At 48.8% G+C, this 19,489-nt stretch overlaps 2 protein-coding genes across 2 annotated transcripts; both read left to right on the forward strand.

Moving 5' to 3' along the window:
* Window positions 1–651: 651 nt before the first annotated feature.
* LOC121047185 lies at window positions 652–7,625 on the forward strand. Its single transcript, XM_040502240.2, has one exon. It carries the CDS (start codon window positions 2,156–2,158, stop codon window positions 6,467–6,469), a length of 4,314 nt encoding a protein of 1,437 aa, XP_040358174.1. The 5' UTR covers window positions 652–2,155; the 3' UTR covers window positions 6,470–7,625.
* Window positions 7,626–12,649: 5,024 nt separating this feature from the next.
* Window positions 12,650–15,135, forward strand: LOC121047177. Its single transcript, XM_042287793.1, has 2 exons — window positions 12,650–12,669; window positions 12,738–15,135. Exons 1-2 carry the CDS (start codon window positions 12,652–12,654, stop codon window positions 14,586–14,588), a joined length of 1,869 nt encoding a protein of 622 aa, XP_042143727.1. The 5' UTR covers window positions 12,650–12,651; the 3' UTR covers window positions 14,589–15,135.
* Window positions 15,136–19,489: the final 4,354 nt, after the last annotated feature.

The following is a 19,489-nucleotide window of genomic DNA, read 5'->3' on the forward strand; positions in this document are numbered from 1 at the left end:
ATTTGGACAAGTCTTTACTGCCTCTCATGCGAAAAGTTCTAGATTTTGACTCTCTTACGGTTTGGTATAAAATCAGTGATGAACACGTGCAGGAAATCTTTTTTGCATGGATCTGGCGGAACTTGCCACCAATGGGCTCACTTGGCGACATTCTGAGAAGGGCAAAAACTGCAGTATCCTACGTTACTGCTCCCATATCGTCAGTTGATGCTGTTGCTAGAGCGATGCTGCAGGGCAAATGACAGATTAATGGTTTGTAAGAATGCTCCTTTTACAAACACCCTGGGAAGTCCCATTCTCTGCCAAGCAAAGGTACACATCTACCTTCCTGGGAGAACATACTCGTTAAGGAATGGTCTGCGGATGAGGTGGCAAGCTGCGTAAGCAGTTGAGAGAGGTCATTCCGTGAAAGGCGTGGAAGGCCCCACTGTTCTGAGCTTGATTCCATCATTGGAATCAAGCTCAGCTGTGTTGAGTAAAAAATGCAACGTAAACCTTACTATATCTTTCGGCGTATTTTTTCGGATCGCGGACGATTAGGCTGTTGCAGTAGGCGGTGACGCCTATAAAGAGTGCGCTCACGACTCCCACGCCCGTGTACCAACCAGAGTCGATCAGATCGGGAGACGCATCGTCGTCGCTTTCGGGGTTGCCGTTCGAGTCATTATCGGTTATGTCTCCTTCACTCTCGGCTTTCTGCGCATCTCTCTGCGGATCGGCATCGTGTATGCTACCGTCGCAAATGTGCGTGACGATGAATGTCTCGACGCTCATGCCGAGTTGATTGGTGGCCGCGGAACCGCCGCAGCCGCTGTGTACGTAGTTGTCCTCGGTCACCGTATAAGCTTTGCCGTCGTACATAAACATGTAGACGGAGGCGCGATCGTTGCATTTGGAGCCGTTGTCACAGAAGTAGTGGCATCCTGTAATTTATTTTTATTACGTTATTTAAATATAACGCGTTTTCGTTTCCGTACACATATTTCTCCTTGTAGCCTGTATGTTTCTCCGTCGCTGGTTCGGTTGCTGCAAAGGCACGTGTACGTGCGCGTTGTTTTCGTTCTGTTAGTTTCTTCCTAGTTAGCTCAACCTCTCGCGGTTCGCGAGCGGGGGTGTACGTGATTCATGTTTTGTGTCTTCCTTACTTTTTTCAACCTCAAAGTCACCCTCACTGCGCCCAAAGTCTTGAGCTCCATTTGTGTATTGGTAAACTTTTCTCGCCTGCAAGGTCACCCTTAGCAGGACAGAAGTTGTTGGCGTAGGGGCCTCCTGTTTTAGCTATGTCTTACTTTTTCTAACTTCAACATGGCGGCCATGCAGCTTCCCTTTTTGTATGAACTACTTTGTGTGCTGTTGGTGTTGTGCTGCTTGGACTCCGACCCCGTGCGTGAACAAGCGTCCGCGAGTGCCTCGGCCGTGAGCGCCCGACGCCGTTAAAAAGAGGGCGACTGGACCCCAGCATCAGTTCGCTCTTCGGGGGGGAAAGCCGCCGCCGCGTACTCCCGGGAACCCGAGCCGCCGCACCGCATCTCCGAGACCGACCACCCGCTGCCCCGGAAGGACCGCCGCTTCGAGGGCCGCTCTACGTGTGTCGTCTCTGTGGATGGACTGCCGCCGTGCTCCCCGGTCAACTGTATGTTGCTTCAATTTTGAACTTTTCCTTTCGACCGTCGCTAATTGGACTCTTACTTTCGTCTTGATCTTTGTACACGCGTACTTAACTGGATGTGTAACGTACTTCTCTGTGCTTAACTCGACACGTTTGTCGCTCGTAGCATCACTGTCTTGTAAAATGTACGTTCTGTTACTTTAAATTCCCTTTATATGTTCGTTTCGAGCCTATAAACACTGTTTTGTTGTTGTTAACTTATAACACGCCTCCGTCTCATTCTCTGCGTTTGCTTACCGGCTACGCCGGGCATCGAACGACCACCCCCTTATTGTCAGGTCTCGGTGATGACCTTCCGTCGTCGCCGGACTCGTGACAATTAACTGGCGTCCGCGACAGGACGTTCGATGCGAAGGAAACGTGGTGACTGGAGAGGGAGACGAGTTCTGGAAATGTGCCGCGTTATTTGAGACGTACGATGCATGAACGGGATTTCCTTTTGTGAGCGCCTGTTTGGGTTGTTGAAAGTGTTTCGGAGATAGAAGCATGGAAATGGAGAAGTTGCTAGCGATGGGTAGTCAGCTTGGCCTGGCGGGCGCTGAGCTCCGAAAATGGGTAAAAGATAAACAGCGAGAGGATCGAGCGTTTGCACGGCAGACAGCGGAGGATGAGCGCACAGCCGCGAAGGAGGCTGACGAGCGTCAGATTCAGCTTATGCGCCTGAAAATAGAGTGTCAGCAGCTGGAGAAGGAGACCAGAGAAAAGGAAGGAAGCCGGGGAAAAGACGCGGAGCCAAGCTTGAAACTGAACACAAGCAAGCTTCTCATCCCGTTCGATGACCGGAAGGATGACCTAGACGCGTATATTAGACGATTTGAGAGCCTTGCGGAAAGCCAGAAGTGGCCAGAGAGCCAGTGGTCTACAGCTCTAGCAACATGTCTGAGCGGGGAAGCACTCAGTGTTTACGGGCGGTTGCCGCCGGGTGATGCAGCGGATTACTCCAAGGTAAAGACAGCCCTTTTGAAGCGGTTTCGTTTCACGGCGGACGGCTTTCGGGACAAATTCGATTCAGGCAAACCGGCGGATGGTGAGACCGCAGCTCAGTTCTCGGCGCGTCTCAGCCACTATTTCGATCGCTGGATCGAGCTGTCCGATACGAAACACGAGTTCAAAGACCTCCGAGAGCTCCTGATTAAGGAAAGGTTCCTACATGGGTGTCATTCCAACATGGCGCTCTATCTGAAGGAAAGGAAGGCGAAATCGTTGGGAGAGATGCTGGATCTAGCCGACCAGTTTTTAGAAGCGCAGGGAAGCCTTAACCTCGCCAAAGTAAAGAAGGATAACCGAGATGATATCGGGAGGCCCGAAACTGACGAGAAAAGAAGCAGTCAACGAACAGCGCCTCGTTGTTATCTTTGCAACCGCGTTGGGCATCAGGCTTCACACTGCCGGGCCCACACCACTAACAACCACGGCCTTACTTGCTTCAAGTGCGGGCGAAAGGGCCACAAGGCCGACGCGTGCCGGTCGGGAACAAACGATAGGCCTCAGGCATCGTGCGTTTACTCCCCCCTCGGGGTGACGAATCGGGAGGGCATTCGCGACGGCTACCTAGAGCTGAAGAATGGGGAAAGAATCCCCGTCGTGAATGCAGTCATGATAACACAGCCGAAGTTTCTAGTCGACGGACTGCCGGTGGTCGCCGGAACGTATGAGGGCAAATCGATTTCGGTATTGCGAGACACCGGGTGCAATACGGCGATTATAAGACGAGAGCTCATCCGCGACGATCAGCTCACAGGAGAGACCCGGCCCGTTTATGTAGTCGACGGAACAGCCAGGATGCTGCCCGAAGCGCGGGTGGAGATCGACACCCCGTACTATTCAGGGGTCATCACGGCGCTCTGCATGGCGGAGCCGCTCTATGACCTAATCCTTGGAAATATAGAAGGCGCGAGGGCACCCGACGACCCAAAGGCGGCAGTGGAAGAACCCATCAGCAACGAGCCCGCTGATGAGGAAGCTGTAGCAGCAGTGGTAACGCGCTCGCAGATGAGGAACCAACCCCAAAGGTTCCAAACCCTCAAAGCCCCCGACGTCCCAGCACAGCCGCTAAACAGGGATTACGCGGATGAGCAGGAAGCGGACGAGTCGCTCAGGCCGTGCTTCTCTCAGATTGGCCAGATACTGACGTGCAGGGATTCCGAAGGAAATATCGAATTCCACCGGGAGGGTAGGCTACTGTACCGCAGCTACACTGAGAAAACCGGACACGTGGTGCGTCAGCTGGTCGTCCCTAGGTGCCATCGAGAAGCGGTATTGAAAACTGCACATGACGGAATAATGGCTGGTCATTTGGGCGTGCAAAAGACGAAGGACCGAATTTTGGAGGAATTTTTCTGGCCGGGCATCACCGCAGACGTGAAGAGATTTGTCGCATCATGTGACATCTGCCAGAGAACGATCCCAAAGGGCAGAGTAACCCGTGTGCCGCTGGGGAAGGCGCCGCTCATTGAAACCCCATTCAAAAGAGTGGCCATAGACATCGTGGGTCCAATTCAGCCCCCTTCCAAGCATGGAAATCGGTATATCCTGACCCTAATGGATTACGCGACCCGATACCCGGAGGCCGTGGCGCTGCCAAGTATTGAGACGGAGAGGGTCGCTGAGGCGCTAGTAGGAATGTTCTCTCGATTTGGCGTCCCGAACGAAGTCCTAAGCGACCGGGGCACCAATTTTACTTCCGATTTGATGAAGGAGGTTGCCCGACTTCTCTCCATACGCCAGCTGCATACAACGCCGTACCACCCTATGGCAAATGGGATGGTCGAGAAATTCAATGGCACCCTGAAATTGATGTTAAAGAGAATGTGCGCCGAAAAACCGAGAGACTGGGACCGCTACCTGGCGCCGTTGCTCTTCGCGTACAGGGAGGTCCCCCAGGCAAGTTTGGGCTTCTCGCCCTTTGAGCTGTTGTATGGGCGACATGTGAGGGGACCCCTGGCCATTCTGAAGGAGCTGTGGACGAACCACCACCTCGACGAGGAGGAGAAGACAACCTATCACCACGTTTTTGACCTCCGAAATCGGCTGGAAGAGACATGCAAGCTAGCGCACGAGGAGCTCGCGAAGGCCGGAGCACGCTACGCTAAGATGTACAACCGGAAAACTAAAGAAAGGTTCTTCCAACCAGGAAACAAAGTGCTGATTCTGCTGCCTACCGATAAGAACAAGCTACTGCTTCAGTGGAAAGGGCCTTTCGAGGTCAAGGAGAAGAAGGGAGAGGCCGACTACATCATCGAGACAGCAGGGGGGAGAAAGATTTTTCATGCTAACATGCTGAAAAAATACGAAGAGCGGGGAAGCCAACCGGTGGAAAGGGTGTGCCAGGCGATCTGCGGCGTCACAGACTCGGACAGCGATGGAGGCATTCCTGTTCCAGCGCTTCGGCAATCCGAGGACGAGCGAGATGTGAGGCTTTCTGATTGTTTGGGGGTGGATCAGCAGAAACAGCTCCGAGATGTGATTTCAGAATACTCGTGCATTTTCTCCGACGTCCCGGGCAAGACGGACTGGGCCGAGTGCCGGTTAGAGCTCACTACCGACACTCCGGTCCATGTAAAGCAGTATCCGCTTCCATTTGCGACGAGAGAGGGCGTAGAAAGAGAGGTGCAGGAGATGGAGCGACTCGGAATAATTGAGAAATCTCAGTCGCCCTACAACGCTCCAGTCCTTTTGGTCAAGAAACCGGACGGCACGAACCGCCTGTGCATTGATTTCCGGCGCCTGAACGACGTGTTGGTTGCCGATTCGGAGCCCATGCCCCGAGCTGACGCGGTCTTCGCTGCGGCTGGAGAGAAGAAATACTTCTCGAAAGTAGACTTCGTCAAAGGCTATTGGCAAATTCCATTGAGCGAAGAGTCCAAGCCCAAAACCGCATTTTCAACCACGTCGGGACTCTTCCAATTCCGCTTCATGCCATTCGGCATAAAGACAGCCCCCGCCGTATTTTCGAAACTGATGCACCGAGTTGTGGAGGGAATTCCGGGAGTGCAGCACTACTACGATGATGTCCTAGTTGCCAATGCTACGTGGGAGGAGCATCTCACTTCTCTGAGCCAGCTGTTTGCAAGAATCGAGACAGCCGGACTAACAGTGCGACCAGGCAAATGTGAATTTGGAAGGGAAAACATCGAGTTCTTGGGGCATCGCATTGGCGGCGGTGAACTGGCACCACTCGGGAAAACGCTCGACAGGATCCAAGCGGCGCCAGCCCCGCGAACAAAGCGACAGGTACGAGCATTTCTCGGCTTGACAGGGTATTACCGCGCCTTCATTCCCGACTACGCCAAAATCAGCGAGCCGCTCACCCAGCTCACGAAAAAGGGCGGCAACAACGTCGTTAGGTGGACGTCGGCCCATCAAGAAGCCTTCGAGGAGCTCAAACGCCGCGTCTCAAGCCCTCCAATACTGCGACTCCCAGACTTCTCCAATCAGTTTGTGCTGCGCACGGATGCCTCAGATACCAGCCTTGGAGCGGTACTAATGCAGCGGCATGACGGCACGCTCCACCCCGTCGCATATGCTAGCAGAAAGCTGCTCCCCAGGGAAGCAGCATACAGCACCATCGAGAGAGAGTCCTTAGCACTAGTTTGGGGGGTGCAAAAGTTCGCCACCTACCTATACGGCGTGCATTTCTTAGTGCAGACGGACCACCAACCGCTGAGCTACATCCAAAAAGCGAGGCAGCTAAACAGCCGAGTCCTCCGTTGGAGCTTGCTGCTCCAAGAGTATCAGTTTAGCGTCGAGCATATTAAGGGCAAGGAAAACATGGGAGCTGATTATCTCAGCAGGTTGTAGACTGGTCGCGTTTTATTTGCCTGCACTGTTTTGACATCTAAATATGTTACTACATCTGTACTTTGATTTGACTTGTGTGCTCGTCTGGGCAAGGGTTATGTGGTGCATTCTTATTAGTACACAGGCCTGCGCGCCGACTTCTGTGGGTCTAGAATATTATGTGATAATATTCCGAAAGTGGGGGGCCGTGTCACAGAAGTAGTGGCATCCTGTAATTTATTTTTATTACGTTATTTAAATATAACGCGTTTTCGTTTCCGTACACATATTTCTCCTTGTAGCCTGTATGTTTCTCCGTCGCTGGTTCGGTTGCTGCAAAGGCACGTGTACGTGCGCGTTGTTTTCGTTCTGTTAGTTTCTTCCTAGTTAGCTCAACCTCTCGCGGTTCGCGAGCGGGGGTGTACGTGATTCATGTTTTGTGTCTTCCTTACTTTTTTCAACCTCAAAGTCACCCTCACTGCGCCCAAAGTCTTGAGCTCCATTTGTGTATTGGTAAACTTTTCTCGCCTGCAAGGTCACCCTTAGCAGGACAGAAGTTGTTGGCGTAGGGGCCTCCTGTTTTAGCTATGTCTTACTTTTTCTAACTTCAACATGGCGGCCATGCAGCTTCCCTTTTTGTATGAACTACTTTGTGTGCTGTTGGTGTTGTGCTGCTTGGACTCCGACCCCGTGCGTGAACAAGCGTCCGCGAGTGCCTCGGCCGTGAGCGCCCGACGCCGTTAAAAAGAGGGCGACTGGACCCCAGCATCAGTTCGCTCTTCGGGGGGGAAAGCCGCCGCCGCGTACTCCCGGGAACCCGAGCCGCCGCACCGCATCTCCGAGACCGACCACCCGCTGCCCCGGAAGGACCGCCGCTTCGAGGGCCGCTCTACGTGTGTCGTCTCTGTGGATGGACTGCCGCCGTGCTCCCCGGTCAACTGTATGTTGCTTCAATTTTGAACTTTTCCTTTCGACCGTCGCTAATTGGACTCTTACTTTCGTCTTGATCTTTGTACACGCGTACTTAACTGGATGTGTAACGTACTTCTCTGTGCTTAACTCGACACGTTTGTCGCTCGTAGCATCACTGTCTTGTAAAATGTACGTTCTGTTACTTTAAATTCCCTTTATATGTTCGTTTCGAGCCTATAAACACTGTTTTGTTGTTGTTAACTTATAACACGCCTCCGTCTCATTCTCTGCGTTTGCTTACCGGCTACGCCGGGCATCGAACGACCACCCCCTTATTGTCAGGTCTCGGTGATGACCTTCCGTCGTCGCCGGACTCGTGACAGCCGTCGAGCGACGATTCCCACATGGTACGGTTGAAGGGCTCGTCGGGTAAGGTTGAAGGGCTCGTCGGGTTGTGGATGGTCTTGGCGTCTTGAAAGTAGAACGCGTAACCGTAATTGTCGTAGGGATTCGAACTATCGATGTAGTGAGACAGGTTGATTTCTTGCCCGTCGACCGTTATGGCCTTGCTGTGAACAAAATTTTTAAAGGATACCCCTACTCGATAGTAGTTTTCGTCCGCCGAAAAACACGAGACGCCCGTGAGACGGGTCGGTGATGGCCATCTTGAGACGCCACATGTCGTTAGTCAGGTCCGTGACCCCCCAACATGTGCCGTCCTTTGCGGCGAAAATGAAACGCTTCGTGTCCCAGTTGTACGAGGGAATAATCAGGCTGTCGTTGAAGAAATTTAAGATGACTGGTCTGCCGCGAACGCCCGCCAGTTCCCTCTGCAACATGTCTGCTCGCTCTTGTGGGGTGCTAGCAAAGTTCCTCCGCTCCTCCTCTCGGCGGCCACTTTTTTTAAGCGACGTGCCAGACCAGAGGAGACGGCGAAGGGAAAGGGTTGACATCCTCTCCGCAATTTCAAAAAAAAAAAAGAAAAAAAAATTGTTTCTGCGTTTGTCTGCTCGCTCTTGTGTGGCGCTAGCAAAGTTCCTCCGCTCCTCCTCTCCTACTTTCGGCGGCCACTTTTTTAAGCGACGTGCCAGATCACAGGGGGACGGCGAAGGGAAAGGGTTGACGTCGAGTTTCTGCTCTCCGCAATTCAAAAAAAAAACAAGAAAAAAAAATTGTTTCTGTGTTTGTCCGCTTGCTCTTGTGTGGCGCTAGCAAAGTTCCTCCGCTATTCTAAGCTTAAATGGTAAAACAAAATGGCTAGGTGGCGTAAGCTACCGCCCGATCCAAAGGGCTCAGCCGTATTCATCCATCCATCCATCCATGTAGAGATTACCAAGCAAAGATTAAGTGAATGGTGGCAGAAATCGAGAGAAAACTAGGTATTTTCTTATCCACTGATGGCAAGGGGGTTTCACAGCCTCACTTTCTTTGCACTGCGGAGTGAATATAGATTTCACATTTAAATATTCTAAGCTTAAATGGTAAAACAAAATGGCTAGGTGGCGTAAGCTACCGCCCGATCCAAAGGGCTCAGCCGTATTCATCCATCCATCCATCCATCGCTCCTCCTCTCCTACTTCCGGCGGCCACTTTTTTAAGCGATGTGCCAGATGTTCTCAGTATAGGCTTCTTGCACTGACGTCACATCGCACACTTTTGAACACCAAGTAAGAGGAGGAGAGGGAAGCTGCTTTTGTAAGAATTTTGAGTGACGGGTTAATCTTCTATAATCTTCTGGGGGGAGAATAGCGACGCCTGTACAAATCCGGGAGGCACAAAGGAGGATCCTGATAAGAGGGGAGCTCCCTCTTCCCCTCTTCTTTGGAGGGCAACGGAAGTGACGTCCTGTGCAAGGAGCCTATAGAGGAGGTTATGCATCGAAGGACACTGTCTCGAGTGGATTTTCTCAGAACACTTTAGTTATCAATGGCATTGGAATAGAGATGGACCATGAAATGACCTTTTTACTTTTTCCAGATAACTTTTACATTAAACCGTCAATGTTCACTGAATGCCGAACAGGCATCCGTTTTCGTCTCGGTTTATTAACTTCTACACAAAAAATTATTGAAATATTGACTTTTTCATTCTCTCCAACTGACCGCAAAAGAAGCCGTGACGTAGACCGTTTCCGGAACCGGAAGTTCTCTCGGCAGTAGGAGAATGGGAGTGTTAGCGGCAACGAGTTGGGGTGTGCCGGTAGGTTTTACTGCGCTGATGTCACCGACGTATTTCCTGAATCGGCGCCTCTCATCGCCACATCGCAGCTGAGCGAAATTCAATGAGATATGTTGCGCTACAGCGACAGCATGGGACTAGTCCCATATGCCGGTATGCCTGTTGGGAAGTGCAGCGAGTCTTCCGGTGAAGACTCCAGAAGTCAACCACCCCGTCATTGTTGGCAGAAGGGCCGGCCCGTGTCAGTCGTTTGCAAAGCGACGTAGATGGCGTTTTTCGCGGCCTCGGAGATGCAGGAGCAGGCCGACGTTAAAAAAGATACGTTTGAACTACGAGTGTCAGCAAGAGCCACGTAAATACTTGTTTACACTCGGAGCGGACGCGCGCGCTTGATGGAAGTCTTGTATTCGCGCTGTTGGTAAGCGCTTCGGGACCGTTCTTTTACGATTGCAACTCGATACTGACGTGACACTCGGCAAAGAAAGGTTGGACCGGGGTTGTACGTATACCTCCCACGAACTGTTATAGCTCGACAGTGACGTGCAGTCTGTCAGAATAAAAATGGCATAACAATAACAAAGTGTACATACCGTGTTACGAAGGTAATCCATACGGCGTTTATTTCAGCTCTATATCACACAAAACAAGAAGATAGAATCGACGAGAGTCCCTTTTCGACGAGTGTTCGTCAACACTGCCTCGGAAAACAAGGGAAGAGATTGACCTCACCTCTTAATCTAGAATTGAGGTCAGTGATCAAGCTATAATACGGGAAGGGTCCACAAGGGTCGCGCGGGCATATTCCATTTAGCACGCCAGCCGATCGTAGGCAGACGGTCTTGCGACGAAGCAACGCAGCGCCGAGTCGGAATGCCTGCTACGCCTATACGCTTCGTCGGAGTCGGTGGATCCAGCGTTCTTGTTCGTCGTGGTCTGTTTTAAGTACTGTTTTCTTGCTGCTTGAAGTCGGCACGCGCGGGAAGAACACGTAGAAAAATAAACGTTCAGTCAGTCAGAGTTTTGAGAGGAAGGAAAACAAAGAAAATAAACGTTCGCCGCTGGCCGCCACCCAAGTAACTGTCGGCCCTGCCCTACTGCGCACGCGCAGTAGTTGCTTCGTTTACCACACGATAGATGGCGCCTGGCTCTCAGCATTATCAAATTTGGCAATTTTCGCCACACATCTCTAATTATGCTACAAAATGTGGATCTGAATATTATTTAACAAAACTTTTAGGAAACATTCGCCGGCTATTTATTGTTTACAATCGCGGTGCTGGTGAGGTAGGCTCTTACCCAATAGGCGACCTGGATTTGGCTGACGTGCTCCATTTCCGCGGATGCATCGTAGTGAACAGGCGAAGGAAGGAAGGCGCAAAAGAGTCCAGTTTTCTTTTAAAAGTTCTATAGCAAATAATTTTTTTTTGGCTCCCTATTTCTGTGTTTTTGTGTTTCTTTTCACACCTTTTACGACGTGCGGTGGATGAAACTCGATTTTAAAATCATTTCATGGTCCCTTTAAAGGGCCCCTGAAAAGAAAAAGAAGTTTTTTTTTTTTAAACGGTCTGGTTGGGACACGCGTGTCGAAAAATGAATTTTACGCGAAAAAAATATTTTTTAGAGCAATATTGACGGCGAGAGATTTATTTGAAATTTTGCGCGCAAATTCCAGGTCATTCAGCTCGGCTTCTCATTGGTAACCATGGTCATTCAAATCGGCTTCTCATTGGCCAATAGAATGAGTGACAGCTTAGACGTTGGTTATAAAATCTTCGTGATCTCTTGAGATCGCCTTTTGAATTACATATTTTTAGGTTTAAGAAACAATCCATCGAATGAATGTCGCAATTGCTTACAAACGTTTTACAAAATCGTAACTTCCGTTCGGATACTACAACAAAACAACAAACAAACGCTGCGCCATTTTGTTTTCTGTCATGGTCGCCGTCGTTGTAACGCGTCTCGCGTACATCGGGTGGTTTTAGTTTTATCGCGTTTACATGTGAAAACCTTCTGAAGAGGGCTTGTTGCTTGTGTTAGTTAGTCATCGTAAGTACTCAGGAAGTGGCGCGGTGTGACAGGTTTTTGTTTTTCTGCTCTTCTTTGCGTGATTCGTGTGTCCCGTTTACCCCATCTTTTGCATGTTTTCTAACGCGCGCCAGTGCCAATTTTTTTTTTTTTTTTTTTTACATGTCGGTTTTTGTAAAGGGTTTAGTGAAGGCACGCGGTACCGCACTCAACGTTTAATAAAAATGAGTCGCCACTGCGTGTCCTCGCGGCGGCTTGAAGGGTCGTGCGGCTCCGACGAACTCGTCGAGGCACCCGCTTCGCCGCCTTCCGCGGCGAAGTGGGTGCCTCCTCGCGAGCGGTTGTCTCGCGGCGATCGGAGCGGACGCCTTCCGGCTGGCGAGGCGTGTCCTCGTACGGGCGAAGGCCCAGCTGCTGGCAGCGTTGAAGGGTTGAAGCAACCGACGCTTCAGGTCGGGGTCCATCGCGACGAATATGTACTGTGTGACCACGGTACGTGCACGATACGACGCGGTACGTCGCGCGACCGGCAGACACGGGGGCTGTGTTCCAAATCTCCAAATGGATCCGAGTTATTGCGGCGGATCGTATCACGTGACAGCACAGATTGAAAAACGCTGTACGCGGGTAGGTTTTAGAACGCTAAGGGTACAAAACTCTTACCCTGGGGTAAGATCGAGTAAATTTTGGAACACGGCCAGGAAGTAGCAATGGCTCTCGTGCGGGGCGCAGCCAAGCCGGGAAAGTAGCCAAGCCGATCCACTACGAAGGGGCGGGGCGGCGTGTACCTCTCCTCCACGCGCCCGAAATGCCGAGAGAGAAAAAGGTGGAAAGGAGGTGACTGCCGACTAAGTTGCGTCTGGCGCGGTCAATATTGCTCTAAAATTTTTTTTTTTCGCGTAAAATTAATTTTTTGACACGTGTGTCCCAATTAAACTGTTTTTAAAAAACTTTTTTTTTTTCTTTTCAGGGGCCCTTTAAGCGATCGCCACTCGCATCACGACACGACTACTACTCACGCTGTCAATTAGACAACGACCACGAGTTTCCCGCTATCCTTCGGATCCACCACTTCCAGTAGGACTATGGAGCTCGATCATCAGGTATTTCTGTTCTTTGTATTTCAATTCAATTATTATATAGACAGGTTTTTTTGTTGTTTTTTTTCCAGACTGTCAGCAGGTGGACAATGTACGAGACCGTGAAGACCGCATTCCCTGTACTGGAGAGGGGATGTAGTTCCGCGTCTACGTGCGGGCTACTGTTAATGCATCGCGTCTTAACTGCAATTAATGCGATACTTTTTGTTGTGGGACTTGAAATTGTCGAGATTACACCAAAAAGCCTAGCGGTAGAATGTGTGAACACGGGCGAAGGCGTGGAGGACGACATCGACTACACCAAGGAATCGGAGGCGGCCATGATAATGTACCTTCTCTTCAGGCAACATTCGTGCGTAATTCGACTAAATGCTTCAAAATTGGTAGGCAAAAGTACCGTAATGTTTAGAGATTTGATTTTGTGCGGCATACGTCAAAATTCGTCTATTAGAGAATTGGTTGTAGATGAAACTTGCACGGAAACCGACATGTCTGACATGGCGTACGTAACCGTGGGCATGATGGATCTGCATCGGGCCATTGAACACCTCCGTAATCTACGTATCGTAAATATAAATATCACCACCATGTCTCACGCATTCACAAATCACCTGTTGAGGTGGATATCAGAGTTTCAAATCGGACTGGAGGAGTTATGCTACGAAACTGATTTTGTAGATCTGAGGTCCGTGCAAGCGATGCTAGAGAGGCCGGGCTGCGCCCTCAAAATCTTGCACTTTACCGGAGGTATAATAGAGGCAGATTTTCTGCGCGCAACGACGTCTATCAGACGCCTAAAGTTGATGGGCGTTTCCTTCCAGAACGAGGCCGTCGTCGAATTGGCGCGATTGTTGATGAAGACAAATTGCATGATCGAGACGCTCGATCTCAATTTCACCAACCTAACCGACGATACGGCATCCTATCTGGCTGAGGCCGTTGCGCATAATGGGTGTTTAATCGAAATTAATCTAAGAGATAACCTAGCCTTGTCTACGCGCAGCCTACGGGCTTTGATAGAGGCTCTATCTATCAACAAGAGCCTACACGTCATGAGGCTTGGTTACGTGACAGATTTCGGCGAATTGGCGCAGCTGGCCATCGACCGAGGTCAGTGCCAGCGCTTACATTTGGCCGTTTTGGTTAAGAGCCGCAGAAATGTAGAATTATTGGCACCATTTAAATACGTAACCATCGACCATGTAATGTCACGTGAGGTTCACCAATACCTCGGTGAGACGTTTGACGCCCTCCGCGCCTCCCCGCACGTGCAACACGTATATATCTTCTCCATCTTTTTGAACATTGTGGCTGAAAAGGTGGCCGCTTTCATAGCAGCCTCTAAGACTCTGAAAACGCTCACTCTAGTCACGTGTGGACAAGAACGCCAGTCAGTCGTAAAGACGGTTTTGGAAGGCCTATCGCAAAACCACGGACTAGAATGGTTCGAATGGTTGAAGTGTGTCGTCGCGAGCTCAGAAGCCCTGCGAAGTCTCTACAAAGTTTTCAAAAACAACGAGACGTTGATTAAACTGTGCATGTCGACGACGCCACACGGCTTCGATTATTACGCTGACTTCGACGGACTGAACCCTCGGCTCCGATGTGTCGAGCTGCGAAAAGATAATTACGACCGTCGCCGCGGAGGATCGGGAGTGTTTGTGATACAAGAGGCAGTGCGACACAACAGGTGGCTCTTGAACAGGGCCGCAGAGTTTGTGGCCGATCCAAGCGTCCCGGATGCTGCTCCGGACATGTACGACGTGCGGGCTCTGGAATCTGCTGTGCGATGTAGGCGCCCCATCACCATCTACGCCCAACGACGGCTGTTGTGTGAATGTCGACTCGAGTGCAGTGGACGTCTTGGCGCGGGCTCGCCGGTACATTCGTTAAAACTTTTTTCAACTGGCAGGAATATGTGACCGTGAAATGTCTGTGTGTGCCCTTCCATTTTTAAACAGAGAATGTTGGGAGGCGTTGTCGACCTTTCGGGGTTGTACCGGGAATCGGCTATTGTGAACACGAGAAGTATATTAAGGACTTTAACATGCTTTTGTAGGGGTCGATGATTGGAATGTTTACAGAGTCGGCGGCGGAGGGCCGTTTTGTTTTGGATAGCGCCAACTGAACTCATTTATTATTTTGCTTGTCGGGATTTGTGTAGCTGTACCACGGAGACGAGAATCCGTGTCAGAGGGAGAGAGTGAAAGAGAGAGAGAAGAGTGTAGCTAAGTTGGGAGCGGAAGAGTTGAGAGGGGGAGTCGATGAAGAGATTTAAAAGGAGACGCATCGAGAGCGATGCGGAAAAACGAGTAGATAAAGTGCAGAAGTGTCACTAAGAGAGTTAAACAGCAGAGGCCATCGAGTTTTGAGAACTACCGAACTTTGACTATGTTGTAATTTTTGTGTATAATACCTGCATATTAAACCAAGTTATTCAACCCTAAAAGCCTACGATCCTGACATCACTAAAACCCAAGAGAAGAGACCCTTGACTCGCAATCGGCGACAATGACGTCAGCACAGACCCGAAGACAACGAGAGACTTGACGTCATGAGACGAGACAAGACGGATATAAACTTTACACTACAGTATATACCATTTCATTCAAACACATGTCATTATCCCGTATACTTTTGTTCATTGCGTTACAGTTTTGCAACTGCATCTGGTGCAGACAGATAAAATGATCCACAGTTTCCATACTATTTTGTTGCAAATCTGTTTCTTGAACTGCCGATTTTATTGTCCCATTAAACGTGCAAAGCATCGCTTTGGCAGTTATTGAGCATGGGCCATATAAGTAAGACTGCAATTACAAAGTTCCTATGCACTTGGATTTATGCCTGGCGAGTTTTCTGGTTCACTGTTATTGTGTAATGTCATAATTAGCTAAATATAAATTTTTAAGCTTAAGTATATGTATTCATCCACCTTAGATTCTATTTCTTAATTATTTTTCTAGTAACTTTGAATTTTGTAATTTAAATACTTATCTAGAATTATTTATTTAGTTGTTTTTCTAAGTTATATTTATTTATTTATTTACCGGCCCTCGAGACAATGAGATATTCCCGATGCGGCCCTTTAGTCAAGAAGTTTAGAGACCCACAAGCTATGATGATTTTGTTTACAGTGTTTTCGGGGAGAAGTCATCTCTGGGCAAGGAAGACAAGGAGATTGACATCCAAGGCACTGACCTAAGCAAACTCATAGACAGCGCTGACGAGGGAATTTGTCTACCCCAGCATCACCGCTGCGCTGCCCACTGTCTGAACCTTGTGCCTACCGTGGATGCCTCACGTGCAAGTGAAGACGAAGCATTCTCAAAGGCGTTCACAACCGTGATGAAAAAGTGCAGGTGCCTTAGGCCAAGCAGGGGTCCTCAGTCGCTGTACAAACGGTGGACAATTTGTGCGGTGTGTACCTGTCGACTCCAGTAACCACTCGCTGGAACTCGCTGTACGACTCGTCACAATTCCCCCCGACTCTGAAGAGGAATGGAAAAGACATGCCAGCACCCTGTCGCACACTCCATCTTCCACCTCTGGATGATCCGGTGGACTTCAATTTCATCGAAGAATACTGCGAGATATGTTTCTCAAAATGTCTCTCAATTTGACGGTAACTGAGAAGTAAGCATTAGTTCCCAAGCCCTTGCTTTGTCTCGTTCTACATCGTTGTTAACAACTGTATCTGCACATATCCAACCACCTGCTTTATTTTTCCACAAATTTTATTAGTCATTCTGACGTCAATCAGAAAATAATGAACGAGATATTTAAAGCGCATATAAGCTGCAAAGGACCTGCCCCACGTATAAAAAAAGGTTTTAAGGTTGTGAAACCTGTTGCCTGTGCCCTGAATGTGCTGCAACGGGATAACCAGATGTTCATGGGGTATCTCCTACAGACGCCGTCTGCCCTCCAGCAACGCCTAGAATACGCCATCATGAAGAGCATGCAGATTTGCACGCAACACTGTCAGGCAGTCCTCGATGGCCTGGGGAAAAAGGTAAACATTCATATTTTGTATTAAAAAAATGGATAGCATATTTTAACCTTCACTGCCAATGACTAATAGCACATTCTATCTCAAGGTTTGATCACCTGATGGAGAAGAGGGACCTGCTGCTGGCATCAGCTGTGCTGCCCAAATTCCGATTAAAATGGATCCAAAATGCCGAGAAGTGCCTCCTGGAGGATGAAGCACCTCTGCGATGCTACTCCCTCCCTGCACGCCAGATACCCAGACATCACAAGCCCAGAACTAGACAATATTTTTTTCTTAACTTCCCCAACATTTATGCATTTGACTAGGAGCACAGAAGTTTCTCGGTTCTTGGATGCCCCCAGCAATGTGCCAGTGAAGAAGCTAGTCGACTTTCCGAAGATCCACGGGATCATTTTGAAGCATAACACATTTGTGCCGTCCGGCGCATCAGTGGAGTGACTCTTCAGCCGCGCCGGAGATGTGTTCTTTAAAAAATGACTGACTTCAACTTCGATGGAAAAATGACTGACTTCAACTTCGAATGCCAACTGCTCTTGATGTGCGATAAAAACTAAACACAAAAACTTCTGTACATTATTTGCAGATAGTATTATTCGTCCACAGGTAGCTGATAAGTTACCTTATTACTGTAAACAAAGATACTGTGAAAAATTGCATTTTTGCATGTATTTTTTTAAGCCATTGAAACGTAATCGAGTAAAGTAACCAAGTAATTAGTCAATTACATTTTAAAGCCAATAACTTGTAACGGTAATCCACTACTTTGATGGCCAAATAATTGTAAATGAAATTAACCACTTTTTACAAGTAATGAATGGGCACAAGTCTGGTTGAGGGCTCGCTGTTTCTTCTTGGAGAAGGGAGCCAATGGGAGGCAGTGTAGATAGTGACTGTGCGATGTCATACCAACGCCAAGCCGCTTTTCGCGCGTCTTTCAAGTTGCAAAGGAGCTTAGTGTGGTTCCGTTTGCAATCCCCATTTCCCCAATGCCTTTCCCAACAGAGTGGTTCCTCGAAACTGTATGATTTTTCCCCTTTCTGTATGACAAGACACAAACAGACTATATATATAAGGACGAGCAACTGCTGGGAAACTATTGGAGAGGAATTTGGAATAACAGCAGAGTTTCTCACTTGTCGCACGTCGCCTGAATTGTGGTGGATTTCGTGTTGATTTGGTGACAGTCTTTGTCTCAATGAATGATGGAATATATCCTGCGGGAATCAAAGCCGTGGGTAAGTTTTCAACACACGCGCTTGCTGAATATTGTCGAAAATCGACAACGCATGTCAAAGCGGAGCAGGTAGGAACGCCAGAAAAGGCTCAAAGTCATGGGCCCTTTTTCGACGTTGCTGACGGCATGCTCCGAGTCACTCCTCACTACGTCGGAAAGTAAGGAGTCGAGGTCATACACACGCTCAGCCCAACTTTGTGTGCAATCTTAATTACCAACTGCCACTTTCCAAGAAAATTTTATTGAGGGAGACCTTTTCGCTGTGTTGTCCATTGTAAACAGCAAAGGACACCCCTCCATTCCCTTCCCTTCTGAGGCAATACATTGCATGCACTACATAAATTCTTTTCATGTTTCAGAATAATCACGAACATACCAGCAGACGAGGAAAGATTTATTTTCACTAAAATCTGCTCGTTTTTCATTCGACCTAGCAAAACTTCTCTGTTAACTAACAGAATCTCTCTGCTGTGTTTTTGCAAATGTTTTGGTTATTTTTCTGCAAAAACACACTAGTCATGCAGCAGTGGGAGCAGCACACAGACAAGCAGTCCAGCGCTGCAGGAAAGGTACACTATCCTTGTTTGCGTCAGTTGAGAAGAAAACTAGAGCAACATAAACTTGTCTTCTGTTTCGTGTAGCAGTGACCGGAGCTGCCGTCATGACATGTGCGCAAGCTGTACTTGCCATAACATAAGCATGTTTCATTGTGTTGGTTCATACTAATGCTTACATTTTTGCCTATAGGGCAGTTTCACAAAATGCTGTCCAATTCCCAATACTTTTAGAAAGTTTGGTAGAGAAAAACCAGACCAGCAACAGGGGTGCTGGAGAGAATCAAACTGGTATGGCACTACCTTTAATTGTGCGAGCAGGCAGATTTCCTTACTAGGCATCTTGTAAAGGCATCTATTGGTAACTGGTAAAAATGTTTCATGGTTACTGGGCTACTGGTGCTATTTTGTTCTGTACTTTGACTTGGGCAGAATGTATGGTGTCGTTGGGGGAGCGCCCCTTCTCAGAACTCGAGTACTTTGACGTGGAAGATGGCTGGCCACCAGATATAATGTATGATCATGCCCCATGTTATCATGCCCCATGTGCATGATGACATGTTGCCCCATGTCATCATGCCCCATGTTATCAAGCTCACAATCAGCAAGTTAATTCAAGAGCATCGCTTCACGTTGGAGTTCTTGAACAATTGCAAAACAGCGGTCAAGTATGGCTTCCCGGACTGCACAGACAAGCCTGTGCCAATACCGAAGCAATGTTTGCGGGAAAAAAACAATTTCCTTCAGGGCAAAGCTAATCAAAATCTGTGATTGTTGACGTTCCTGCCTCTCTTTGTAGGCCATAAAATACCAAAGGATAACAAAATGAGAAAGATGTTTCTCCGTCTACGTTGAGCGACGGACATTGTGTTAACTACGTCCATCAAAAGGCCATGGGTGCCATACCTCGAGCATTTCATCACAGAATGTTTGGATAGCCTTCTGGAGCATTTTTCCGGACAGTTTTAAGCTAAAACGTCACTACCTAGTGCATTATTCTCGATTTATTAACTTGTACGG

Source organism: Ixodes scapularis, unplaced genomic scaffold (genome assembly GCF_016920785.2).
Source record: "Ixodes scapularis isolate PalLabHiFi unplaced genomic scaffold, ASM1692078v2 ptg000320l_1___fragment_1__unscaffolded, whole genome shotgun sequence".
Classification (NCBI taxonomy): domain Eukaryota; kingdom Metazoa; phylum Arthropoda; class Arachnida; order Ixodida; family Ixodidae; genus Ixodes; species Ixodes scapularis.